Genomic DNA, 24,958 nt, shown 5'->3' with positions numbered 1-24,958 from the left:
CACTCTGCTGCGTGTGATATTACTGGTCACTGTGTGTGATATTACTGGTCACTGCTGTGTGTGATATTGCTGGTCACTGTGCTGTGTGTGATATTGCTGGTCACTGTGCTGTGTGTGAAATTGCTGGTCACTCTGCTGTGTGTGATATTGCTGGTCACTGTGCTGCGTGTGATATTGCTGGTCACTGTGCTGCGTGTGATATTACTGGTCACTGTGTGTGATATTACTGGTCACTGTGCTGTGTGTGATATCACTGGTCACTGCTGTGTGCGATATTACTGGTCCCTGTGCTGTGTGCGATATTACTGGTCCCTGTGCTGTGTGCGATATTACTGGTCCCTGTGCTGTGTGCGATATTACTGGTCCCTGTGTGTGATATTACTGGTCACTCTGCTGCCTGTTTTATTAGTGGTCACTGTGCTGCCTGTTTTATTACTGGTCACTGTGCTGCCTGTTTTACTACTGGTCACTGCTGTATCTGATGTGACTGGTCACTGTGTTGAGTGCGTTAGTACTAGTAACTGCGCTGTGTGGTATTACTGGTCACTGTGCTGTGTGTGATATTACTGGTCACTGGCCTCCATTCAGTATGCCATATTACTGTCCTTTGTGTTCTTTGTGTGATATTACTGGTCACTGAGCTCTGCGCTAACTTTCTGGTCACTGTGTGTGATATTGCTGGTCACTCTGTTGTGTGTGATATTGCTGGTCACTCTGCTGTGTGTGATATTACTGGTCAGTGTGTGTGATATTGCTGGTCACTCTGCTGTGTATGATATTGCTGGTCACTGTGCTGCGTGTGATATTACTGGTCACTGTGCTGTGTGCAATATTACTGGTCACTGTGCTGTGTGCGATATTACTGGTCACTGTGCTGTGTGCGATATTATTGGTCTCTGTGCTGTGTGTGATATTACTGGTCACTGTGCTGTGTGCGATATTACTGGTCACTGTGTGTGTGCGATATTACTGGTCACTGTGCTGTGTGTGATATTACTGGTCACTGTGTGCGATATCACTGGTCACTGCTGTGTGCGATATTACTGGTCACTGTGCTGTGTGCGATATTACTGGCCACTGTGTGCGATATTACTGGTCACTGTGTGTGATATTACTGGCCACTCTGCTGTGCATGATATCACAGGTCTCTGTGCTGTGTATGATATGACTGGTTACTGTGCTGTGTGCAATATTACTGGTCACTTTGATGAGTGCCATGTGATTGGTCATTGAGCTGTGTGTGATTTTTCTGGTCTTAGTGATGTGTATGATGTTACTGGTCACTGCTGTGAGAGATATTAGTGGTCACTGCGCTACATCTGATATTGGTGAGTGAGGCGTGTATGGTATTACAGGTCACTGTGTGTTAATTTACTGCTGTGTGTGATGTTATAGGTCACTGCTGTGTTTGATGTTGCTGGTCCCTGTGCTGTGTGTGATGTTGTTGGTCACTGCGCTGTGTGTGATGTTGCTGGTCACTGCGCTGTGTGTGATGTTGCTGGTCACTGCGCTGTGTGTGATGTTGCTGGTCACTGCGCTGTGTGTGATGTTGCTGGTCACTGGGCTGTGTGCGATATTACTGGTCACTGTGCTGTGTGCGATATTACTGGTCACTGCGCTGTGTGCAATGTTGCTGGTCACTGCGCTGTGTGTGATATTACTGGTCACTGCGCTGCGTTTGATGTTGGTCACTGCGCTGTGTGTGATGTTGTTGGTCACTGCGCTGTGTGCGATATTACTGGTCACTGCGCTGTGTGCGATATTACTGGTCACTGCGCTGTGTGTGATGTTGCTGGTCACTGCGCTGTGTGTGATATTACTGGTCACTGTGCCGTGTGCGATATTACTGGTCACTGCGCCGTGTGCGATGTTACTGGTCACTGTGCTGTGTGCGATATTACTGGTCACTGTGTGCGATATTATTGGTCACTGTGCTGTGTGTGATATTACTGGTCACTGTGTGCGATATTACTGGTCACTGTGCTGTGTGCGATATTACTGGTCATTGTGTGCGATATTACTGGTCACTGCTGTTGTGATATTACTGGTCACTGCTGTGTGTGATATTACTTGTCACTGTGTGCGATATTACTGGTCACTGCTGTGTGCGATATTACTGGTCACTGCTGTGTGCGATATTACTGGTCACTGTGCTGTGTGTGATATTGCTGGTCACTGTGTGTGATATTGCTGGTCACTGTGCTGTGTGTGATATTGCTGGTCACTGTGCTGTATGTGATATTGCTGGTCACTGCGCTGTGTGCGATATTGCTGGTCACTGTGGTTTCTGAGCTGTTACTGGCCACTCTGCTGTGCGTGATATCACAGGTCTCTGTGCTGTGTATGATATGACTGGTTACTGCGCTGTGTGCAATATTACTGGTCACTTTGATGAGTGCCATGTGATTGGTCATTGAGCTGTGTGTGATTTTTCTGGTCTTAGTGCTGTGTACGATGTTACTGGTCACTGCTGTGAGAGATATTAGTGGTCACTGCGCTGTGTATGATGTTACTGGTCACTGCTGTGAGAGATATTAGTGGTCACTGCGCTACACCTGATATTGGTAAGTGAGGCGTGTATGGTATTACAGGTAACTGTGTGTTAATTTACTGCTGTGTGTGATGTTATAGGTCACTGCTGTGTTTGATGTTGCTGGTCACTGTGCTCTGTGTGATGTTGCTGGTCACTGCGCTGTGTTTGATGTTGCTGGTCACTGCGCTGTGTGTGATGTTGCTGGTCACTGCGCTGTGTGTGATGTTGCTGGTCACTGCGCTGTGTTTGATGTTGCTGGTCACTGCGCTGTGTGTGATGTTGCTGGTCACTGCGCTGTGTGTGATATTACTGGTCACTGCGCTGTGTGTGATATTACTGGTCACTGCGCTGTGTGTGATATTACTGGTCACTGTGCTCTGTGTGATACTACTGGTCACTGTGCTCTGTGTGATACTACTGGTCACTGCGCTCTGTGTGATATTACTGGTCACAGCGCTGTGTGTGATATTACTGGTCACTGCGCTGTGTGCGATATTACTGGTCACTGCGCTGTGTGTGATATTACTGGTCACTGTGCTGTTTGTGATATTACTGGTCACTGCGCTGTGTATGATGTTACTGGTCACTGCTGTGAGAGATATTAGTGGTCACTGCGCTACACCTGATATTGGTGAGTGAGGCGTGTATGCTATTACAGGTCACTGTGTGTTAATTTACTGCTGTGTGTGATATTATAGGTCACTGCTGTGTTTGATGTTGCTGGTCACTGCGCTGTGTTTGATGTTGCTGGTCCCTGTGCTCTGTGTGATGTTGCTGGTCACTGCGTTGTGTGCGATGTTGCTGGTCACTGCGCTGTGTGCGATATTACTGGTCACTGCTGTGTGTGATGTTGCTGGTCACTGTGCTGTGTGTGATGTTGCTGGTCACAGCGCTGTGTGTGATATTACTGGTCACTGCGCTGTGTGTGATGTTGCTGGGCACTGCGCTGTGTCTGATGTTGCTGGTCACTGCGCTGTGTGTGATGTTGCTGGTCACTGCGCTGTGTGCGATATTACTGGTCACTGCGCTGTGTGCGATATTACTGGTCACTGCGCTGTGTGTGATGTTGTTGATCACTGCGCTGTGTGCGATATTACTGGTCACTGCGCTGTGTGCGATGTTGGTCACTGCGCTGTGTGCGATATTACTGGTCACTGCGCTGTGTGTGATGTTGCTGGTCACTGCACTGTGTGTGATATTACTGGTCACTGCGTTGTGTCCGATGTTGCTGGTCACTGCGCTGTGTGCGATATTACTGGTCACTGCGCTGTGTGTGATGTTGCTGGTCACTGCGCTGCGTGCGATATTACTAGTCACTGCGCTGCGTGCGATATTACTAGTCACTGCGCTGTGTGCGATATTACTGGTCACTGCGCTGTGTGTGATGTTGCTGGTCACTGCGCTGTGTATGATATTACTGGTCACTGCGTTGTGTCCCCTGTTGCTGGTCACTGCGCTGTGTGCGATATTACTGGTCACTGGGCTGTGTGTGATGCTGCTGGTCACTGTGCTGTGTGCGATATTACTGGTCACTGTGCTGTGTGCGGTATTACTGGTCACTGTGCTCTGTGCGATATTACTGGTCACTGCGGTGTTTGTGATATTACTGGTCACTGTGCTACGTGTGATATTACTGGTCACTGTGCTGTGTGTGATATTACTGGTCACTGTGTTGTGTGCGATATTACTGGTCAATGTGCTTTGTGTGATATTATTTGTCACTGTGCTGTGTGCGATATTACTGGTCACTGTGCGGTGTGTGATATTACTGTTCACTGCTGTGTGTGATATTACTGGTCACTGCACTGTGTGTGATGTTGCTGGTCACTGCGCTGTGTCTGATGTTGCTGGTCACTGCGCTGTGTGTGATGTTGCTGGTCACTGCGCTGTGTGTGATGTTGCTGGTCACTGTGCTGTTTGTGAATTTTGCTGGTCACCGCTGTGTTTGATATTACTGGTCACTGTGCTTTGTGCGATATTACTGGTCACTGTGCTCTGTGTGATATTACTGATCACTGCGCTGTGTGTGATATTTCTGTTCATTGCGCTGTGTGTGATATTACTGGTCACTGCGCTGTGTGTGATGTTGCTGGTCACTGCGCTGTGTGTGATGTTGCTGGTCACTGCGCTGTGTGTGATGTTGCTTGTCACTGCACTGTGTGTGATGTTGCTTGTCACTGCGCTGTGTGTGATGTTGCTGGTCACTGCGCTGTGTGTGATGTTGCTGGTTACTGCGCTGTGTGTGATATTCCTGGTCACTGTGCTGTGTGTGATATTACTGGTCACTGCGCTCTGTGTGATATTACTGGTCACTGCACTGTGTGTAATATTACTGGTCACTGTGTGTGATATTACTGGCCACTGCGCTGTGTGTGATATTACTGGTCACTGCGCTGTGTGTGATGTTGCTGGTCACTGCGCTGTGTGTGATGTTGCTTGTCACTGCGCTGTGTGTGATGTTGCTTGTCACTGCTCTGTGTGTGATGTTGCTGGTCACTGGGCTGTGTGTGATATTACTGGTCACTGCTGTGTGCGATATTACTGGTCACTGCGCTGTGTATGATATTACTGGTCACTGTGCTGTGTGCGATATTACTGGTCACTGCGCTGTGTGTGATATTACTGGTCACTGTGCGGTGTGTGATATTACTGGTCACTGCGCTGTGTGTGATATTACTGGTCACTGTGCTGTGTGTGATGTTGCTGTGCACTGCGCTGTGTCTGATGTTGCTGGTCACTGCGCTGTGTGTGATGTTGCTGGTCACTGCGCTGTGTGTGATGTTGCTGGTCACCGCTGTGTGTGATGTTGCTGGTCACTGCGCTGTATGCGATATTACTGGTCACTGCGCTGTGTATGATGTTGCTGGTCACTGCGCTGTGTGCGATATCACTGGTCACTGTGCTTTGTGCGATATTACTGGTCACTGTGCTGTGTGTGATATTACTGGTCACTGTGGTGTGTGTGATATTACTGGTCACGGTGCTACGTGTGATATTACTGGTCACTGTGCTCTGTGTGATATTACTGGTCACTGCGCTTTGTGTGATGTTGCTGGTCACTGCGCTGTGTGTGATATTACTGGTCACTGTGCCATGTGCTATTTTACTGGTCACTGCTCTGTGTGCGATGTTGCTTGTCACTGCGCTGTGTGCTATGTTGCTGGTCACTGCGCAGTGTGCGATATTACTGGTCACTGCGCTGTGTGTGATATTACTGGTCACTGTGCTGTGTGTGATATTACTGGTCACTGCGCTGTGTGTGATATTACTGGTCACTGTGCTGTGTGTGATATTACTGGTCACTGTGCTGTGTGTGATATTACTGGTCACTGCGCTGTGTGTGATATTACTGGTCACTGCGCTGTGTGTGATATTACTGGTCACTGTGCTGTGTGTGATATTACTGGTCACTGCGCTGTGTGTGATGTTGCTGGTCACTGCGCTGTGTGTGATGTTGCTTGTCACTGCGCTGTGTGTGATGTTGCTTGTCACTGCGCTGTGTGTGATGTTGCTGGTCACTGCGCTGTGTGTGATGTTGCTGGTTACTGTGCTGTGTGTGATATTCCTGGTCACTGTGCTGTGTGTGATATTACTGGTCACTGCGCTCTGTGTGATATTACTGGTCACTGCGCTCTGTGTGATATTACTGGTCACTGCGCTGTGTGTAATATTACTGGTCACTGTGTGTGATATTACTGGCCACTGCGCTGTGTGTGATATTACTGGTCACTGCGCTGTGTGTGATGTTGCTGGTCACTGCGCTGTTTGTGAATTTTGCTGGTCACTGCGCTGTGTTTGATATTACTGGTCCTGCGCTCTGTGTGATATTACTGGTCACTGCGCTCTGTGTGATATTACTGGTCACTGCGCTGTGTGTAATATTACTGGTCACTGTGTGTGATATTACTGGCCACTGCGCTGTGTGTGATATTACTGGTCACTGCGCTGTGTGTGATGTTGCTGGTCACTGCGCTGTTTGTGAATTTTGCTGGTCACTGCGCTGTGTTTGATATTACTGGTCACTGCGCTGTGTGCGATATTACTGGTCACTGCGCTGTGTGTGATATTACTAGTCACTGCGCTGTGTGCGATGTTGCTGGTCACTGCGCTGTGTGCGATATTACTGGTCACTGCGCTGTGTGTGATGTTGATCACTGCGCTGTGTGCGATATTACTGGTCACTGCACTGTGTGCGATGTTGTTGGTCACTGCGCTGTGTGCGATATTACTGGTCACTGTGCTGTGTGCGATATTACTGGTCACTGCGCTGTGTGTGATGTTGCTGGTCACTGCACTGTGTGTGATATTACTGGTCACTGCGTTGTGTCCGATGTTGCTGGTCACTGGGCTGTGTGTGATGCTGCTGGTCAATGCGCTGTGTGCGATATTACTGGTCACTGTGCTGTGTGCGATATTACTGGTCACTGTGCTGTGTGCGATATTACTGGTCACTGTGCTGTGTGCGATATTACTGGTCACTGTGCTGTGTGCGATATTACTGGTCACTGTGCTCTGTGTGATATTACTGGTCACTGCGGTGTTTGTGATATTACTGGTCACTGTGCTACGTGTGATATTACTGGTCACTGTGCTGTGTGTGATATTACTGGTCACTGTGTTGTGTGCGATATTACTGGTCAATGTGCTTTGTGTGATATTACTGGTCACTGCTGTGTGCGATATTACTGGTCACTGTGCGGTGTGTGATATTACTGTTCACTGTGCTGTGTGTGATATTACTGGTCACTGCGCTGTGTGTGATGTTGCTGGGCACTGCGCTGTGTGTGATGTTGCTGGTCACTGCGCTGTGTGTGATGTTGCTGGGCACTGCGCTGTGTGTGATGTTGCTGGTCACTGCGCTGTGTGTGATGTTGGTTGTCACTGCGCTGTGTGTGATGTTGCTTGTCACTGCGCTGTGTGTGATGTTGCTGGTCACTACGCTGTGTGTGATGTTGCTGGTTACTGCGCTGTGTGTGATATTCCTGGTCACTGTGCTGTGTGTGATATTACTGGTCACTGCGCTCTGTGTGATATTACTGGTCACTGCGCTGTGTGTAATATTGCTGGTCACTGTGTGTGATATTACTGGCCACTGCGCTGTGTGTGATATTACTGGTCACTGCGCTTTGTGTGATGTTGCTGGTCACTGCGCTGTTTGTGAATTTTGCTGGTCACTGCGCTGAGTTTGATATTACTGGTCACTGCGCTGTGTGCGATATTACTGGTCACTGTGCTCTGTGTGATATTACTGTTCACTGCGCTGTGTGTGATATTTCTGTTCACTGCGCTGTGTGTGATGTTGCTGGTCACTGCGCTGTGTGTGATGTTGCTGGTCACTGCGCTGTGTGTGATGTTGCTTGTCACTGCGCTGTGTGTGATGTTGCTTGTCACTGCGCTGTGTGTGATGTTGCTGGTCACTGCGCTGTGTGCGATATTACTGGTCACTGTGCTCTGTGTGATATTACTGTTCACTGCGCTGTGTGTGATATTTCTGTTCACTGCGCTGTGTGTGATATTACTGGTCACTGCGCTGTGTGCGATGTTGCTGGTCACTGCGCTGTGTGTGATGTTGCTGGTCACTGCGCTGTGTGAGATGTTGCTGGTCACTGCGCTGTGTGTGATGTTGCTGGTTACTGCGCTGTGTGTGATATTCCTGGTCACTGCTGTGTGTGATATTACTGGTCACTGCGCTCTGTGTGATATTACTGGTCACTGTGCTGTGTGTGATATTACTGGTCACTGTGTTGTGTGCGATATTACTGGTCAATGTGCTTTGTTTGATATTATTTGTCACTGTGCTGTGTGCGATATTACTGGACACTGTGCTGTGTGTGATATTACTGGTCACTGCGCTGTGTGTGATGTTGCTGGTCACTGCGCTGTGTCTGATGTTGCTGGTCACTGCGCTGTGTCTGATGTTGCTGGTCACTGCGCTGTGTCTGATGTTGCTGGTCACTGCGCTGTGTGTGATGTTGCTGGTCACTGCGCTGTGTGTGATGTTGCTGATCACTGCGCTGTTTGTGAATTTTGCTGGTCACCGCTGTGTTTGATATTACTGGTCACTGTGCTTTGTGCGATATTACTGGTCACTGTGCTCTGTGTGATATTACTGATCACTGCGCTGTGTGTGATATTTCTGTTCATTGCGCTGTGTGTGATATTACTGGTCACTGCGCTGTGTGTGATGTTGCTGGTCACTGCGCTGTGTGTGATGTTGCTGGTCACTGCGCTGTGTGTGATGTTGCTGGTCACTGCGCTGTGTGTGATGTTGCTTGTCACTGCGCTGTGTGTGATATTGCTGGTCACTGTGCTGTGTGTGATGTTGCTGGTCACTGCGCTGTGTGTGATATTACTGGTCACTGTGCTGTGTGTGATATTACTGGTCACTGCGCTCTGTGTGATATTACTGGTCACTGCGCTGTGTGTGATATTTCTGGTCACTGCTGTGTGTGATATTACTGGCCACTGCGCTGTGTGTGATGTTGCTGGTCACTGCGCTGTGTGTGATGTTGCTGGTCACTGCGCTGTGTGTGATGTTGCTTGTCACTGCGCTGTGTGTGATGTTGCTTGTCACTGCTCTGTGTGTGATGTTGCTGGTCACTGGGCTGTGTGTGATATTACTGGTCACTGTGCTGTGTGCGATATTACTGGTCACTGCGCTGTGTGTGATATTACTGGTCACTGCGCTGTGTGTGATGTTGCTGGTCACTGCGTTGTGTGTGATGTTGCTGGTCACTGCGCTGTGTGTGATGTTGCTGGTCACTACGCTGTGTGTGATGTTGCTTGTCACTGCGCTGTGTGTGATGTTGCTGGTCACTGCGCTGTGTGTGATGTTGCTGGTTACTGCGCTGTGTGTGATATTCCTGGTCACTGTGCTGTGTGTGATATTACTGGTCACTGCGCTCTGTGTGATATTACTGGTCACTGCGCTGTGTGTAATATTACTGGTCACTGTGTGTGATATTACTGGCCACTGCGCTGTGTGTGATATTACTGGTCACTGCGCTGTGTGTGATGTTGCTGGTCACTGCGCTGTGTGTGATGTTGCTTGTCACTGCGCTGTGTGTGATGTTGCTTGTCACTGCTCTGTGTGTGATGTTGCTGGTCACTGGGCTGTGTGTGATATTACTGGTCACTGTGCTGTGTGCGATATTACTGGTCACTGCGCTGTTTATGATATTACTGGTCACTGTGCTGTGTGCGATATTACTGGTCACTGCGCTGTGTGTGATATTACTGGTCACTGTGCGGTGTGTGATATTACTGGTCACTGTGCGGTGTGTGATATTACTGGTCACTGCGCTGTGTGTGATGTTGCTGGGCACTGTGCTGTGTCTGATGTTGCTGGTCACTGCGCTGTGTGTGATGTTGCTGGTCACTGCGCTGTGTGTGATGTTGCTGGTCACCGCTGTGTGTGATGTTGCTGGTCACTGCGCTGTATGCGATATTACTGGTCACTGCGCTGTGTATGATGTTGCTGGTCACTGCGCTGTGTGCGATATCACTGGTCACTGTGCTTTGTGCGATATTACTGGTCACTGTGCTGTGTGTGATATTACTGGTCACGGTGCTACGTGTGATATTACTGGTCACTGTGCTCTGTGTGATATTACTGGTCACTGCGCTGTGTGTGATGTTGCTGGTCACTGCGCTGTGTGTGATATTACTGGTCACTGTGCCATGTGCTATTTTACTGGTCACTGCTCTGTGTGCGATGTTGCTTGTCACTGCGCTGTGTGCTATGTTGCTGGTCACTGCGCTGTGTGCGATATTACTGGTCACTGCACTGTGTGTGATATTACTGGTCACTGTGCTGTGTGTGATATTACTGGTCACTGTGCTGTGTGTGATATTACTGGTCACTGTGCTGTGTGTGATATTACTGGTCACTGTGCTGTGTGTGATATTACTGGTCACTGCGCTGTGTGTGATATTACTGGTCACTGTGCTGTGTGTGATATTACTGGTCACTGTGCTGTGTGTGATATTACTGGTCACTGCGCTGTGTGTGATATTACTGGTCACTGCGCTGTGTGCGATGTTGCTGGTCACTGCACTGTGTGCGATATTACTGGTCACTGCGCTGTGTGTGATGTTGATCACTGCGCTGTGTGCGATATTACTGGTCACTGCGCTGTGTGCGATGTTGCTGGTCACTGCACTGTGTGCGATATTACTGGTCACTGCGCTGTGTGTGATGTTGATCACTGCGCTGTGTGCGATATTACTGGTCACTGCGCTGTGTGCGATGTTGTTGGTCACTGCGCTGTGTGCGATATTACTGGTCACTGTGCTGTGTGCGATATTACTGGTCACTGCGCTGTGTGTGATGTTGCTGGTCACTGCACTGTGTGTGCTATTACTGGTCACTGCGATGTGTCCGATTTTGCTGGTCACTGCGCTGTGTGTGATATTACTGGTTACTGCGCTGTGTGCGATGTTGCTGGTCACTGCGCTGTGTGCGATATTACTGGTCACTGCGCTGTGTGCGATATTACTGGTCACTGCGCTGTGTGTGATGTTGCTGGTCACTGCACTGTGTGTGATATTACTGGTCACTGCGTTGTGTCCGATGTCGCTGGTCACTGGGCTGTGTGTGATGCTGCTGGTCAATGCGCTGTGTGCGATATTACTGGTCACTGTGCTGTGTGCGATATTACTGGTCACTGTGCTGTGTGCGATATTACTGGTCACTGTGCTGTGTGCGATATTACTGGTCACTGTGCTCTGTGTGATATTACTGGTCACTGCGGTGTTTGTGATATTACTGGTCACTGTGCTACGTGTGATATTACTGGTCACTTTGCTGTGTGTGATATTACTGGTCACTGTGTTGTGTGCGATATTACTGGTCAATGTGCTTTGTGTGATATTACTGGTCACTGCTGTGTGCGATATTACTGGTCACTGTGCGTTGTGTGATATTACTGTTCACTGTGCTGTGTGTGATATTACTGGTCACTGCGCTGTGTGTGATGTTGCTGGGCACTGCGCTGTGTGTTATGTTGCTGGTCACTGCGCTGTGTGTGATATTCCTGGTCACTGCGCTGTGTGTGATATTCCTGGTCACTGTGCTGTGTGTGATATTACTGGTCACTGCGCTCTGTGTGATATTACTGGTCACTGCGCTGTGTGTAATATTACTGGTCACTGTGTGTGATATTACTGGCCACTGCGCTGTGTGTGATATTACTGGTCACTGCGCTGTGTGTGATGTTGCTGGTCACTGCGCTGTGTGTGATGTTGCTGGTCACTGCGCTGTGTGTGATGTTGCTGGTCACTGCGCTGTGTGTGATGTTGCTGGTCACTGCGCTGTTTGTGAATTTTGCTGGTCACTGCGCTGTGTTTGATATTACTGGTCACTGCGCTGTGTGCGATATTACTGGTCACTGTGCTCTGTGTGATATTACTGGTCACTGCGCTGTGTGTGATATTTCTGTTCACTGCGCTGTGTGTGATATTACTGGTCACTGCGCTGTGTGCGATGTTGCTGGTCACTGCGCTGTGTGTGATGTTGCTGGTCACTGCGCTGTGTGTGATGTTGCTGGTCACTGCGCTGTGTGTGATGTTGCTTGTCACTGCGCTGTGTGTGATGTTGCTGGTCACTGCGCTGTGTGTGATGTTGCTGGTTACTGCGCTGTGTGTGATATTCCTGGTCACTGCTGTGTGTGATATTACTGGTCACTGCGCTCTGTGTGATATTACTGGTCACTGCGCAGTGTGTAATATTACTGGTCACTGTGTGTGATATTACTGGTCACTGCGCTGTGTGTGATATTACTGGTCACTGTACTGTGTGCGATATTACTGGTCACTGCTGTGTGTGATATTACTGGTCACTGTGCTGTGTGTGATATTACTGGTCACTGCGCTGTGTGTGATATTACTGGTCACTGTGCTGTGTGTGTTTTTGGTCACTGCGCTGTGTCTGATGTTGCTGGTCACTGCGCTGTGTGTGATATTTCTGGTCTCTGCACTGTGTGTATTTCTGGTCTCTGCACTGTGTGTAATTTTATTGGTCTCTGTGAAGAATGTGATATCACTGATCAAGTTGCTGAGCAGAATGTTACTGGTCACTGTGCTGTGTGTGATATTACTGGTCACTGCGCTGTGTTTGATATTACTGGTCACTGCGCTGTGTGTGATATTTCTGTTCACTGCGCTGTGTGTGATATTACTGGTCACTGCGCTGTGTGTGATGTTGCTGGTCACTGCGCTGTGTGTGATGTTGCTGGTCACTGCGCTGTGTGTGATGTTGCTGGTCACTGCGCTGTGTGTGATGTTGCTGGTTACTGCGCTGTGTGTGATATTCTTGGTCACTGTGCTGTGTGTGATATTACTGGTCACTGCGCTCTGTGTGATATTACTGGTCACTGCGCTGTGTGTAATATTACTGGTCACTGTGTGTGATATTACTGGTCACTGCGCTGTGTGTGATATTACTGGTCACTGTGCTGTGTGTGATGTTGCTGGTCACTGCGCTGTGTGTGATGTTGCTTGTCACTGCTCTGTGTGTGATGTTGCTGGTCACTGCGCTGTGTATGATATTACTGGTCACTGTGCTGTGTGCGATATTACTGGTCACTGCGCTGTGTGTGATATTACGGTCACTGCTGTGTGTGATATTACTGGTCACTGCGCTGTGTGTGATATTACTGGTCACTGTGCTGTGTGTGTTTTTGGTCACTGCGCTGTGTCTGATGTTGCTGGTCACTGCGCTGTGTGTGATATTTCTGGTCTCTGCACTGTGTGTAATTTTATTGGTCTCTGTGAAGAATGTGATATCACTGATCAAGGTGCTGAGCAGAATGTTACTGGTCACTGGGCTGTGTGTGATATTGCTGGTCACTGTGCTGTGTGTGATAATGCTGGTCACTGTGCTGTGTGCGATATTACTGGTCACTGTGCTTTGTGTGATATTACTGGTCACTGTGCTGCGTGCGATGTTACTGTTCACTGTGCTGTGTGTGATATTACTGGTCACTGTGCTGTGTGTGATATTACTGGTCACTGCTGTGTGTGATATTACTGGTCACTGTGCTGTGTGCGATGTTACTGTTCACTGTGCTGTGTGTGATATTACTGGTCACTGTGCTGTGTGTGTTTTTGGTCACTGCGCTGTGTCTGATGTTGCTGGTCACTGCGCTGTGTGTGATATTTCTGGTCTCTGCACTGTGTGTAATTTTATTGGTCTCTGTGAAGAATGTGATATCACTGATCAAGGTGCTGAGCAGAATGTTACTGGTCACTGGGCTGTGTGTGATATTGCTGGTCACTGTGCTGTGTGTGATAATGCTGGTCACTGTGCTGTGTGCGATATTACTGGTCACTGTGCTTTGTGTGATATTACTGGTCACTGTGCTGTGTGCGATATTACTGGTCACTGTGCTGTGTGTGATATTGCTGGTCACTGTGCTGTGTGTGATATTACTGGTCACTGCTGTGTGTGATATTGCTGGTCACTGTGCTGTGTGTGATATTACTGGTCCCTGTGCTGCGTGTGATATTGCTGGTCACTGTGCTGTGTGTGATATTACTGGTCACTGTGTTTTGTGTGATACTACTGGTCACTGTGCTATGTGTGATATTACTGGTCACTGTGCTGTGTGTGATATTACTGGTCACTGCTGTGTGTGATATTACTGGTCACTGTGCTGTGTGCGATATTACTGGTCACTGTGCTGTGTGCGATATTACTGGTCACTGTGCTGTGTGTGATATTGCTGGTCACTGTGCTGTGTGTGATATTACTGGTCACTGCTGTGTGTGATATTGCTGGTCACTGTGCTGTGTGTGATATTACTGGTCCCTGTGCTGCGTGTGATATTGCTGGTCACTGTGCTGTGTGTGATATTACTGGTCACTGTGCTGTGTGTGATATTGCTGGTCACTGCGCTGTGTGTGATATTACTGGTCCCTGTGCTGCGTGTGATATTACTGGTCACTGTGCTGTGTGTGATATTACTGGTCACTGTGCTGCATGTGATATTGCTGGTCACTGTGCTGTGTGTGATATTACTGGTCACTGCTGTGTGTGATATTGCTGGTCACTGCGCTGTGTGTGATATTACTGGTCACTGTGCTGTGTGTGATATTACTGGTCACTGTGCTGTGTGTGATATTACTGGTCACTGTGCTGTGTGTGATATTACTGGTCACTGTGCTGTGTGTGATATTACTGGTCACCATTTTGATGGGGCACCTTGATATATTGTTATCTTTATTGAAAAATCCCATAAACCTGCAGTTGCTGGTTATCAAAGTCAGGAAGGCAAAGCGATTGAAGCGGTCAGCAGCTCAGTTGACATCTTTGGAGAGCTCACACTATACAGGCCATTCAGCCCAACCAGTCCTTGCCGGTGTCTATGCTCTACCGGAGCCTCCTCCCCAAATTTTCTCATCTAAATCTATCGTTCTAACCCTGTATTCCCTTTCCATCATATGTTTGTCTACTTACCCCACCACCTTCAAACCCTTCTATGCTCTTCACTCTAAGCACTCTGTGTGGTAGCGAGTTCCACATTCTCACCACTCTGTGTTTCTTCTAAATTTCCTATTGGGTTTCTTGGTGACCATCTTATATTGATGGCCTCTAGTTCTGCTCTTCCCCACAAAAGGAAACATTCTCTCTGTATCCACTCTATCAAAACCTTTCTTCTCTTTAAAGATCTCTATTAGATCACCCCTCTGTTTCCTTTTTTGAAGAGAATGGTGACCCAGCCTGTCATTCCTTTCCTATTATGTCCATGCATTTCTGGGATCATCCTTGTAAATTTTCTCTGTACCCTCCCCAGTGCCTCTATAACCTTTTTATAATACGGTGACCAGAACTGCACACAGTATTCTCTGAGTGTGATATAACCAAGGGTTGATATGAGTTTAGCATAACTTCCCTACTTTTCAATTCTATCCCTCTAGAAATAAAGCCCAGCGCTTGGTTTGTTGCCTTGTTGCGTTGATGTATTTGTACTCTTGAGATCTCTCTGTTCCTCTACCCCACTTCGATTTAGACCCTCCAAGTAATAAGTGACCTCCCTATTCTTCCTACCAAAATATACTACCTCACATTTATCTGTGTTGAATTTAATTTGCCAATTATTTTCCCATTCTGCAAGTTTGTTAATGTCCTCCCGGAATTTATTGCAGTCTTCCTCAGCATTGACCATTCCCCCAATTTGGTGTCATCCATAAATTTAGAATTTGTGTTTTTGATTCCAAAGTCCAAATGATTAATGTAACCTGAACAGCAGTGGGCCCAGCCCTGATCCTTATGGAACACCACTTCCCGCCTGCCACTCTGATAGCTACACTTCACTCCTACTCTCTGCCCTCTGTCTTCATAGCAGCTAGCAATCCGTTCTGCCACTTCTCCCACATTCTCTAACTTTATTCATTAGTCTATTATGGTATACCTTATTGGACGCCCTTTGAAAATGCAGATAAATTACATCTACCACATTACCACTGTCGACTTTCTCTGTTACTTCCTCTAAAAAGTAGTTAGGTTAGCCAAGCAAGGTTTTCTGTTTTGAAATCTATGCATATTTCTCATTTCAAGATGTTCTTCTAATTTCTTTACTGGGATTCCACTATTTTAACTTCCAATGATATCCAGCTGACTGGTCTATATTCCCCGATTCTGCTCTGTTCTCCTTACCTATCAGAATTACATTTATTATCCAGCAGCCCTCTGACACCATACCTTTTTCAGATGAGTTATTAAGTATGCACAATGATACCTCAGCTCTCTCTTTCCTATATTCTTTTCAACTATGTGGATGCAATCCATCCAGACCCAGAGCTTTATCCTCTGAGCTTTACTTTGTTCAATGTTTCCCCTTTTTATTTTAAATGCACCTATCCTCTTATTTATCTCATCATTCAATGTCATGCCTATCTGCTCTATCTCCCTGGTAAAAACCAACATGAAATAATTATTTAATATTTCTGCTATCTCTCATTTCTTGTGGTATTATCGTGTCTATCCCTTAGTGGTCTATTCTCATCACAACCTTCCCTTTTTTAAAAATTGTTGTTCCTGTGAAATATTTTACGATTTTGTTTGATGTTTTCAATAATTTACTTTCATAGTTCCTCTTTGCCTTCCTAATAGTTTTTTCAAAAAAGTTCGCTCATACTTTCTTTGTATCCTCTTATCCTGCGTTCCTCTGCTGCCTGTGTACTTAATGTTTCCCTCTTTCCTCACCCTCAGTTGTCCCCTTATGTCTTTACTCATCCGTGGGATCTCATTAATCTTTAGCTTGTTCTTTCCTTTTTGCAGAATATATTTTCCTGCATTCTGTTGAACACCATTTTAAATGTTTCCCATTGTTATTCTACATTCTTGATTGCCAATATTGTTGCCCATTTTATCTCCCCATTGTTCTTAGCCCCTCAAAATTAGCCTTTCTCTAATCTATTAATGTGGTTTTCATCATATTTATGTCCACCCCTATCATCACCTTAAAGCATATTATATTATGGTCACTATTGCCTCGATTAGATGTTCCCTTTCTTTTACTTCTCTTATCTGCTCTGCTCATTCTCCATTATAAGATCTAATAGCAAACCTTCACTTGTTCTGTTTTTTTATGTATTGGTTAGGAAAGAAGTCCTTTGCACACTGTAGGAAGTCCATTCCTTGTCCCATTTACCTACCTCTTCTGTCCAGTTAATATCAGGATAGTTGAAACCCCCATGATGATGATTATGTGCTTTTTATTCAATTTCTAATTTGTCCGCATATTTCTTCCTTCACCTCTCTTCCACTATGAGGTGGTCTGTAGCGAGACCATTTAGTGTGACAATCCTTTATTCACTTTTATCTCTCTTACTGTTTTGCTGATAGCTGTGTCCTTTTTTTCCTACTGTCGTTATTATCCTGAATAAGTACAGATACTCCACCTCCCTTTTTTCTTCTCTACCTTTTCTAAATATGTGACACCCTGCAATGTTTAATTCCCTGCCTTGATCTTTCTGTAGACATGTCTCAATACTCCCTCCTGTATCTAGTTCCTCCCACTGCATGATTGCTTCCAGCTCCCATGTTTTATTCTGGACACTGTATGCATTGTTGTATAGACATTTTAACTTTTTTAACAGGATTTCCTCTCACTTCACATTTAAGCATCCTTTTTGGATTCCTACTCTAACCACCCCATCTTACTCATTCAAAGTTCTTGCCACCTCCCTATTTGTCCTTTCCACCAGGACATTGGTCCCATCCTGGTTCAGATGGAGCTCATCCCATTGGTCCTTCCTGTCCCAGAACTGGTTCCAGTGTCTCTTGAAAAGGAATCCCTCTTTTCCACACCATCCCTTTATCCACCTGATCTGTTTGCTGCTGTGGCAATTTGTACAAGGCTCAGGCAATAACCCTGAGACTATTACCCTCAAGGCCCTGTTTTTTAACTTAATGCCGAACTCCTGATACACTTTCAGCACGACCTCCTCCCTGTTCCCACCTATATTGTTCATTCCAACGTGGAGCATGACAACTGGATTTACCACCTCCTCCCACCGCCCCCACCCCCCCCACTCCCCCAACCCACCACCCCCCTTCCTTTACAAGTTCCTCTCCAGCTGCCATAAGATGCCCGTTACCCTGCACCAGGTAGGCAGCACACCCTTTGGGATTCCTGAAACATGAACTTCTCAGCTCCCCCCAATGCTGCCTGAGCTGCTGACTCTTTCCAGCGCTGTTAGTTTGTGTCTGAGGTTTTACAGATGCCTTCGTACGCGCACCTTTCCCACCCCACCGGAGTGCAGATTTTGCCAGTCTCTCTGCGATGGGTGATGAACCTGTGAATGATTGGACAGCTGAAATCCCAACCCAGTGAGCTGGAGTGTGGAGTTATGTGCAGTGCATTATTGCATATTACAGAGGCAAGGCTATGGGAAGGTGACTGAGCTGAGGGAGTGAGGTCAGGCTGTGTTCCTTCTGTATGGGAACGCCAGTGGTTACAGCTCACCACAACCTGCTGGTCTCTGCTGGAAGAGGTAAACATAAGACCAGCAGAAAGTCCCCATGTAGTTTGGTCCCCCTCGCTGGCCAGGATTCTTGTATCACGTTGGGGTAAAATCGAAGTTTGCCATGTGCTAACATGGCTGTTCCATGTATGGGATCTTGGGTTGTCAACACTGGCTGGACATATTCCTGGAGATATCACCATGACTTTCCACCTCTAGTTAAACTGCCATTCTCCCTCCATACCCAATATATTTGTAATTCATAAACAAAAGTGTTGGAAGGTACTTAAAATGCCATATTTTTTCTTCAGTGTCCCAATGGTATTTGTCCCAGAGTGGCTCTCAGCAGTGCCCAGGAAATTCTTGGAGACCCCAAGTATAGTTCTGGAGAGTTGGCGACTTGAATGGGGACCAATGACCTGTGCAATGTCAGATAGCTAATTCATTCAGACATTGTCATCTGGTTGGGGGATTTCTGATGGTTTATCAACACAGACCCAGTACTCACAATGAATTCTGCTGACTGTTGGTTCACATCACAGCATCCATTTTGTATTTGCGCCTTTGTTTAATCTCTTTCTGAGAGTACCCTAGTTGGAATGAGCACGTTGTTAGTACACCAATTTCTGCTTCTGTTCTCGTTAAACTCGCTTTAAGAAAGGATGTAAATGTGTTAGAATCAGTTCAGAGTAGGTGCCCTCAACCGATGTCTGGGATGGGGAGCTTATCTGATGAGGAAAGGCTGGGCCTGTATCCGTTGGAGTTTAGAAGAATGAGAGGTGATTCTTACTGAATCATATAAGACCCTGAGGGACTTGACAGGGTGGATGCTGAAAGGATGTTTCTCCTTGTGGCCGAGACTAGAGCTAGGGGACACAGTTTAAAAATAAAGAGTCTCCAATTTAAGACGGAGATAAGAAATTTTTTCTCTGAGGGTCGCGAATCTTTGGAACTCTCTTCCCCAGAGAGCGATGGAGGCAGGGTCATGGGATGTTTTTAAGGTAGAGGTAGATAGATTCTTGACTGACAACAAGTCCAGGGTTATAGGGGACAGGCAGGAGTTGAGATCACACTCAGATCAGCCGTGATCTTATTGAATGGTGGAGCAAGTTTGAGGGGCTGAATGGCCTAGGCCTACTCCTGCTTCTAATTCGTATGTTCGTATGTATTGTTTATCTAACCTTGGGTGCTATGTAGTCACTGACTAAATGTCTGACTTTTCTCTTGTCTGCAGGGAAATCAAGAAAAGGTACGTGTCCTGATTTTCCTCTTGGCTTTCATGTGTCTGACACTGCTGGATCTGTAAGCTCCTTTACTCGATTAACTTAAAGGATTCTGTTGCCATGTGTTGGGGGTGGGGGGGGGAAGAAAAATACCCTTTGGAGTTATGGGCAACAGTCTAAACATCTCTTGACACGATGATGCTGTTTTCCCACCCCCCCCGCCTTCCCCCAGAGATTATTAAGACAGTCCTGATAGACAGGGTGTGAGATCTGTGTATTTGTCCCATTCTAGCATCTACCCGAAAGACGCTCTCGAATCTGAAAACAGTAATGCTGCACAATCAACAATGAGTGAGACGCTGGTGATGTGGGGCAGCTGCAGTTTCTTTGGTTAACTTTCACTGTCCAAGGGAGAGGAGAGTGCCCCTTTCTTCTCCAGCTTGTTTGCCTGGTGCTGGTTTTGATGCACTGTGCAGAAAGGATGGCTGTTTGCTCATTGCCGGACTCCACTAAGTGTTGATTGTTAAAGAGATCTCTCTGTCCCAGTAGTATTGCACACCACATATTGTGCGCTGCAATATATCAGCTGTGGCTCAGTTTGCTGCTCTCATGCCTCTGAATCATGAGGTTCCGGGTCCAAGTCCCACCTCCAGGGCCTGAGCCATAGAAATCAAAGCTGATGCTCCAGTGCAGTACTGAGGGAGCACTGCACTGTCAGAGATGTCGATGAAGTATGTCACTTCTAACAGCCAAAGTAAGAAAATCAGTCAGCTTGTAATATGGCTCATTTCCCCTTGCTAGAAGTGACACACATTCATACACAGGGACCCATTCTCTGTAAACAAATATGTTCAAGGAATATGTTCAAGACTTGCGCCTTTTTTTTTTGAATTACCCGGAAGCTTGCAACACCTCGGCCAATCAGAGTTGATTTGCCAACCAATCAGCACCCTTTTCTCCTGCAGCATAAATTGATGTGATTGTTTGAAATTTGGCATTCTTGCATTTGTCCTGATGAGTCCAAAATGAAAAGCTTCAACAACCCGTCTCTCTTTTCAGCGAGATTCGAGTCACAATTGTTTTTTGCTACAGAGATTACACATAAGATTGCAGAAAGATAGAAGTGCACTTTTCTACTCTCAGTATTGCATCTGTTTTTCTCTTCCTGCCTTTCTCTGAGCCAACATCACACCCTAAGTAAAAATAAATAGATGGCATAAAATAGAATCTCAACAAAACTGCGCCTGAAAAAATGCTATTAAATTTCTGATCTGGCTGATTTTGAAATCGTTTGGAAAAACAGGGGGATCAAATCTAATATAGATTTTACTTTAAATATGAATTATTAATGAGACAAATGAAAATCAGTTGCTCAGGTTCTTTCTAACTCTGAAAAATTCCGACACAGTACATGTCAGTAGCTAGCCTTCAAACATTAACAAGACTTCACGGCTTGTGGGTTTGTAAGGAATCGGGCTGGGTGAATAAATGTTATATTTTTGTTGCTGCAATTGACATTGAGCAGAAGAAAGTTACAGGAAACAAGTTATTTGGACATTACAGAAAACAATTTTTGCAATTGTTTCATTAGTGACACGTCTGAAATTCATTCTTTTGATTTAATTTTGTTTTGCAAATTCTCTCCCAGGAGCATCCTCGCATTCCAAGGGGACTCGTAGAAAAGGTAATTTCCTTGACCTGGAAAGAGTGGGATAAATTTTCGACTTGTTCACCCAGTCGCATAATTTGATGGGTTCTATGACAGGTGATGTCCGATATTGGATGGCTTCTGTAACAGGATGCTGTATTATGGATGGGCTTTTGTAATGGGATGCTGCATTACAGATGGAGTTCTGTAAGGGGTTGCTATATTACAAGGCGGGACCCGTGGCAGAATCCTGTAATACAGGTGGATTGTGTAATGGGATGCTCTATCATGGCTGGAATTCTGTAATTGGGTGCTCTCTTATGGGTGAAATTATGGAACAGGATGTTGTATTACAAATGGAGTTCTGTAACAGGATGTTGTATTACAAGTGGAGTTCTGTAACAGGATGCTACATTGGTGGGATTCTGTAACAGGATGTTGTATTACAGGTGGGGTTCTGTAACAAGATGGTGTATATTATAGGTAGGTTCTGTAAAGGGAGACAGAGTGTTATGAGTAGGCTCTGTATCAGGTTGTTGTGTTACAGATGGGTTCCGTAACCAGATGCAGTGCTATGGTTGAGGTTCTGGAATGGGATGGTGTATTGCAGGTGAGTTCTGTAACAAGATGATGTATTACAAGTGTGATCCATAACGGGATGCTGTATTATGGGTGTGTTTTGTAACAGGATGCTATATTTTGGGCTCCCTGAGGAGCTCTGCTCCTATTTTCACAATATTCAGGAATCGATTCTTCTTTAACTTTGATGGCGTGTTGGATGGACTGGATTATGTGATTTGAGGGAGATGGAAATGGTGCCACTCAACCTCCATTACAAACAACTGTTAAATAGGGAATTCATCAATGTTGTTGTGGAAACCAGCAATTTTTCAAAGTTCAGTGTGTTCAGTACCTGCGTGGGTTTATGCAAAGTGGTAGGTGACCTTTTCCAGTTCAAGCTCAACCACAGAGTTTATTCAACTCTGTGAACGTTTACAGGTGGAAGAATTTTCAGAACCTAGCCTGGGTTGCACGATATAAATTGGCCTTCAGTAAAAAGAATTTGTGTGTTCCTTAGGTGCCAAGAAAATCACCAGTGTAACTTTGAAATGAGCCTGGCTGGAGGAAGGGTTTGGTTGAGCTGCTTATTCGGCCAGTGGTCAGCACCTGGGCTTCAGATCTGCAGACAGCCTGGCCTTTAGCATTTGAAATGAGCCCATCTCCTTCAGTGCAATGTCAAGGTTGTCGAGTTTCACATGTTGCGTGAGCTCCGAGCAGCCTGAGAGTATTTACAGTGGCCTAGATTGACACCAGCTGGAAGAGGCTTACTGGAACATTTGAATTCCGTGCCAGCCTGGAATCTGCAGCCTTACTATTTGCAGCTTTACACACTTGTGGAATCTGTTTAAAGCAGCTCTCAATAGTGTCCATTGCCACAGATGCAGGCTGCCTTTATTTGATGACTGATTCTCCTGAGGCTTTCTGACCCTTTACCCAGCTTGCACCTCTCTTGGGGGGTCAGACTCTTGCAAACACTGATCAAGTGGGTTTTATTCACTGGTTTGTGTGACTCTTGGTCATTTTGCCTGTGTGTGTGTGTACCTGTGTGTGTGTGAGCACCTATGTGTGTGTGTGTGTCTGAGAGAGAGAGCCTGTGTATGTGTGTGTCTGAGAGAGCCTGTGTGTGTGTGTGTGTGTGAGCACCTGTGTGTGTGTGAGCACCTGTGTGTGTGTGTGTGTGTACCTGTGTGTGAGAGCACCTGTGTGTGTGTGTGTCTGAGAGAGAGAGCCTGTGTGTGTGTGTGTGTGTGTCTGAGAGAGAGAGCCTGTGGGTGTGTATGAGAGAGAGAGCATGTGTGTGTGAGAGAGCCTGTGTGTGTGTGTGTGTGTGAGTGTGTGTGTCTGAGAGAGAGAGAGAGAGCCTGTGTGTGTGTGTCAGAGAGAGAGAGCTGGTGTGTGTGTGAGAGAGAGAGCCGGTGTGTGTGTGAGAGAGAGAGAGAGCCGGTGTGTGTGTGAGAGAGAGAGAGAGAGAGCATGTATGTGTGAGAGAGAGAGCCGGTGAGTGTGTGAGAGAGAGAGAGAGCCGGTGTGTGTGTGAGAGAGAGAGAGAGAGCCGGTGTGTGTGTGAGAGAGAGAGAGAGCCAGTGTGTGTGTGAGAGAGAGAGAGCCGGTGTGTGTGTGAGAGAGAGAGAGCCGGTGTGTGTGTGAGAGAGAGAGAGCCGGTGTGTGTGTGAGAGAGAGAGAGAGCGAGCCGGTGTGTATGAGAGAGAGAAGAGAGAGAGAGCCGGTGTGTGTGAGAGAGAGAGAGAGCCGGTGTGTGTGTGAGAGAGAGAGAGAGCCGGTGTGTGTGTGTGAGAGAGAGAGAGAGCCGGTGTGTGTGTGAGAGAGAGAGAGAGAGAGCCGGTGTGTGTGTGAGAGAGAGAGCCGGTGTGTGTGTGAGAGAGAGAGAGCTGGTGTGTGTGTGAGAGAGAGATAGAGAGCCGGTGTGTGTGTGTGAGAGAGAGAGAGAGAGAGCCGGTGTGTGTGTGAGAGAGAGAGAGAGAGCCGGTGTGTGTGTGTGAGAGAGAGAGAGAGAGCCGGTGTGTGTATGAGAGAGAGAGAGAGAGACGGTGTGTGTGTGAGAGAGAGAGAGAGAGCCAGTGTGTGTGAGAGAGAGAGAGGATGGTGTGTGTGTGTATGTGTGAGAGAGAGAGAGAGAGAGAGGACGGCGTGTGTGTGAGAGAGAGAGAGAGAGGGGACGGTGTGTGTGTGAGAGAGAGAGAGAGAGGGGACGGTGTGTGTGCGCGAGAGAGAGAGAGAGAGGACGGTGTGTGTGTGAGAGAGAGAGAGAGAGACGGTGTGTGTGTGAGAGAGAGAGAGAGAGCCAGTGTGTGTGAGAGAGAGAGAGCCGGTGTGTGTGTGTGTGTGTGAGAGAGAGAGAGAGAGAGAGAGAGAGAGAGAGCCGGTGTGTGTGTGAGAGAGAGAGAGAGAGCCGGTGTGTGTGTGAGAGAGAGAGAGAGCCGGTGTGTGTGTGAGAGAGAGAGAGAGCCGGTGTGTGTGCGAGAGAGAGAGAGAGCCGGTGTGCGTGCGAGAGAGAGAGAGAGCCGGTGTGCGTGCGTGTGAGAGAGCCGGTGTGTTTCTGAGAGAGAGCCGGTGTGTGTCTGAGAGAGAGCCGGTGTGTGTCTGAGAGAGAGCCGGTGTGTGTCTGAGAGAGAGCCGGTGTGTGTGTGAGAGAGAGAGAGCTGGTGTGTGTGTGAGAGAGAGAGAGAGAGAGAGAGAGAGAGAGCCGGTGTGTGTGTCAGCGAGAGAGACCGGTGTGTGTGAGAAAGAGAGAGCCGGTGTGTGTGAGAGAGAGAGAGCCGGTGTGTGTGAGAGAGAGAGAGCCGGTGTGTGTGAGAGAGAGAGAGCCGGTGTGTGTGAGAGAGAGAGAGCCGGTGTGTGTGAGAGAGAGAGAGCCGGTGTGTGAGAGAGAGAGAGAGCCGGTGTGTGTGTGAGAGAGCCGGTGTGTGTGCGTGTGAGAGAGCCGGTGTGTGTGCATGTGACAGAGAGAGAGCCGGTGTGCATGTGAGAGAGCCGGGATGTGTGTGTGTGAGAGAGAGAGCCGGT

General features: G+C 47.2%; 1 protein-coding gene across 4 annotated transcripts in view; it reads left to right on the top strand.

The window, feature by feature from the left end:
* Positions 1–24,958, top strand: part of LOC121290654 (pleckstrin homology-like domain family B member 1) — a 250,600-nt gene that overhangs the window by 190,888 nt on the left and 34,754 nt on the right. For all 4 annotated transcript variants that reach the window (XM_041211388.1, XM_041211386.1, XM_041211389.1 and 1 more), the window contains 2 exons: positions 19,737–19,751; positions 21,374–21,409. In XM_041211388.1, the coding sequence (XP_041067322.1) occupies positions 19,737–19,751; positions 21,374–21,409 (51 nt within the window). The remainder of the gene's footprint in view (positions 1–19,736; positions 19,752–21,373; positions 21,410–24,958) is intronic.

The sequence above is a fragment of the Carcharodon carcharias genome, chromosome 18 (genome assembly GCF_017639515.1).
Source record: "Carcharodon carcharias isolate sCarCar2 chromosome 18, sCarCar2.pri, whole genome shotgun sequence".
Lineage (NCBI taxonomy): Eukaryota > Metazoa > Chordata > Chondrichthyes > Lamniformes > Lamnidae > Carcharodon > Carcharodon carcharias.
Note: the sequence above shows the minus strand (reverse complement) of the source record. Positions and strands in the feature narration are given on the sequence as shown.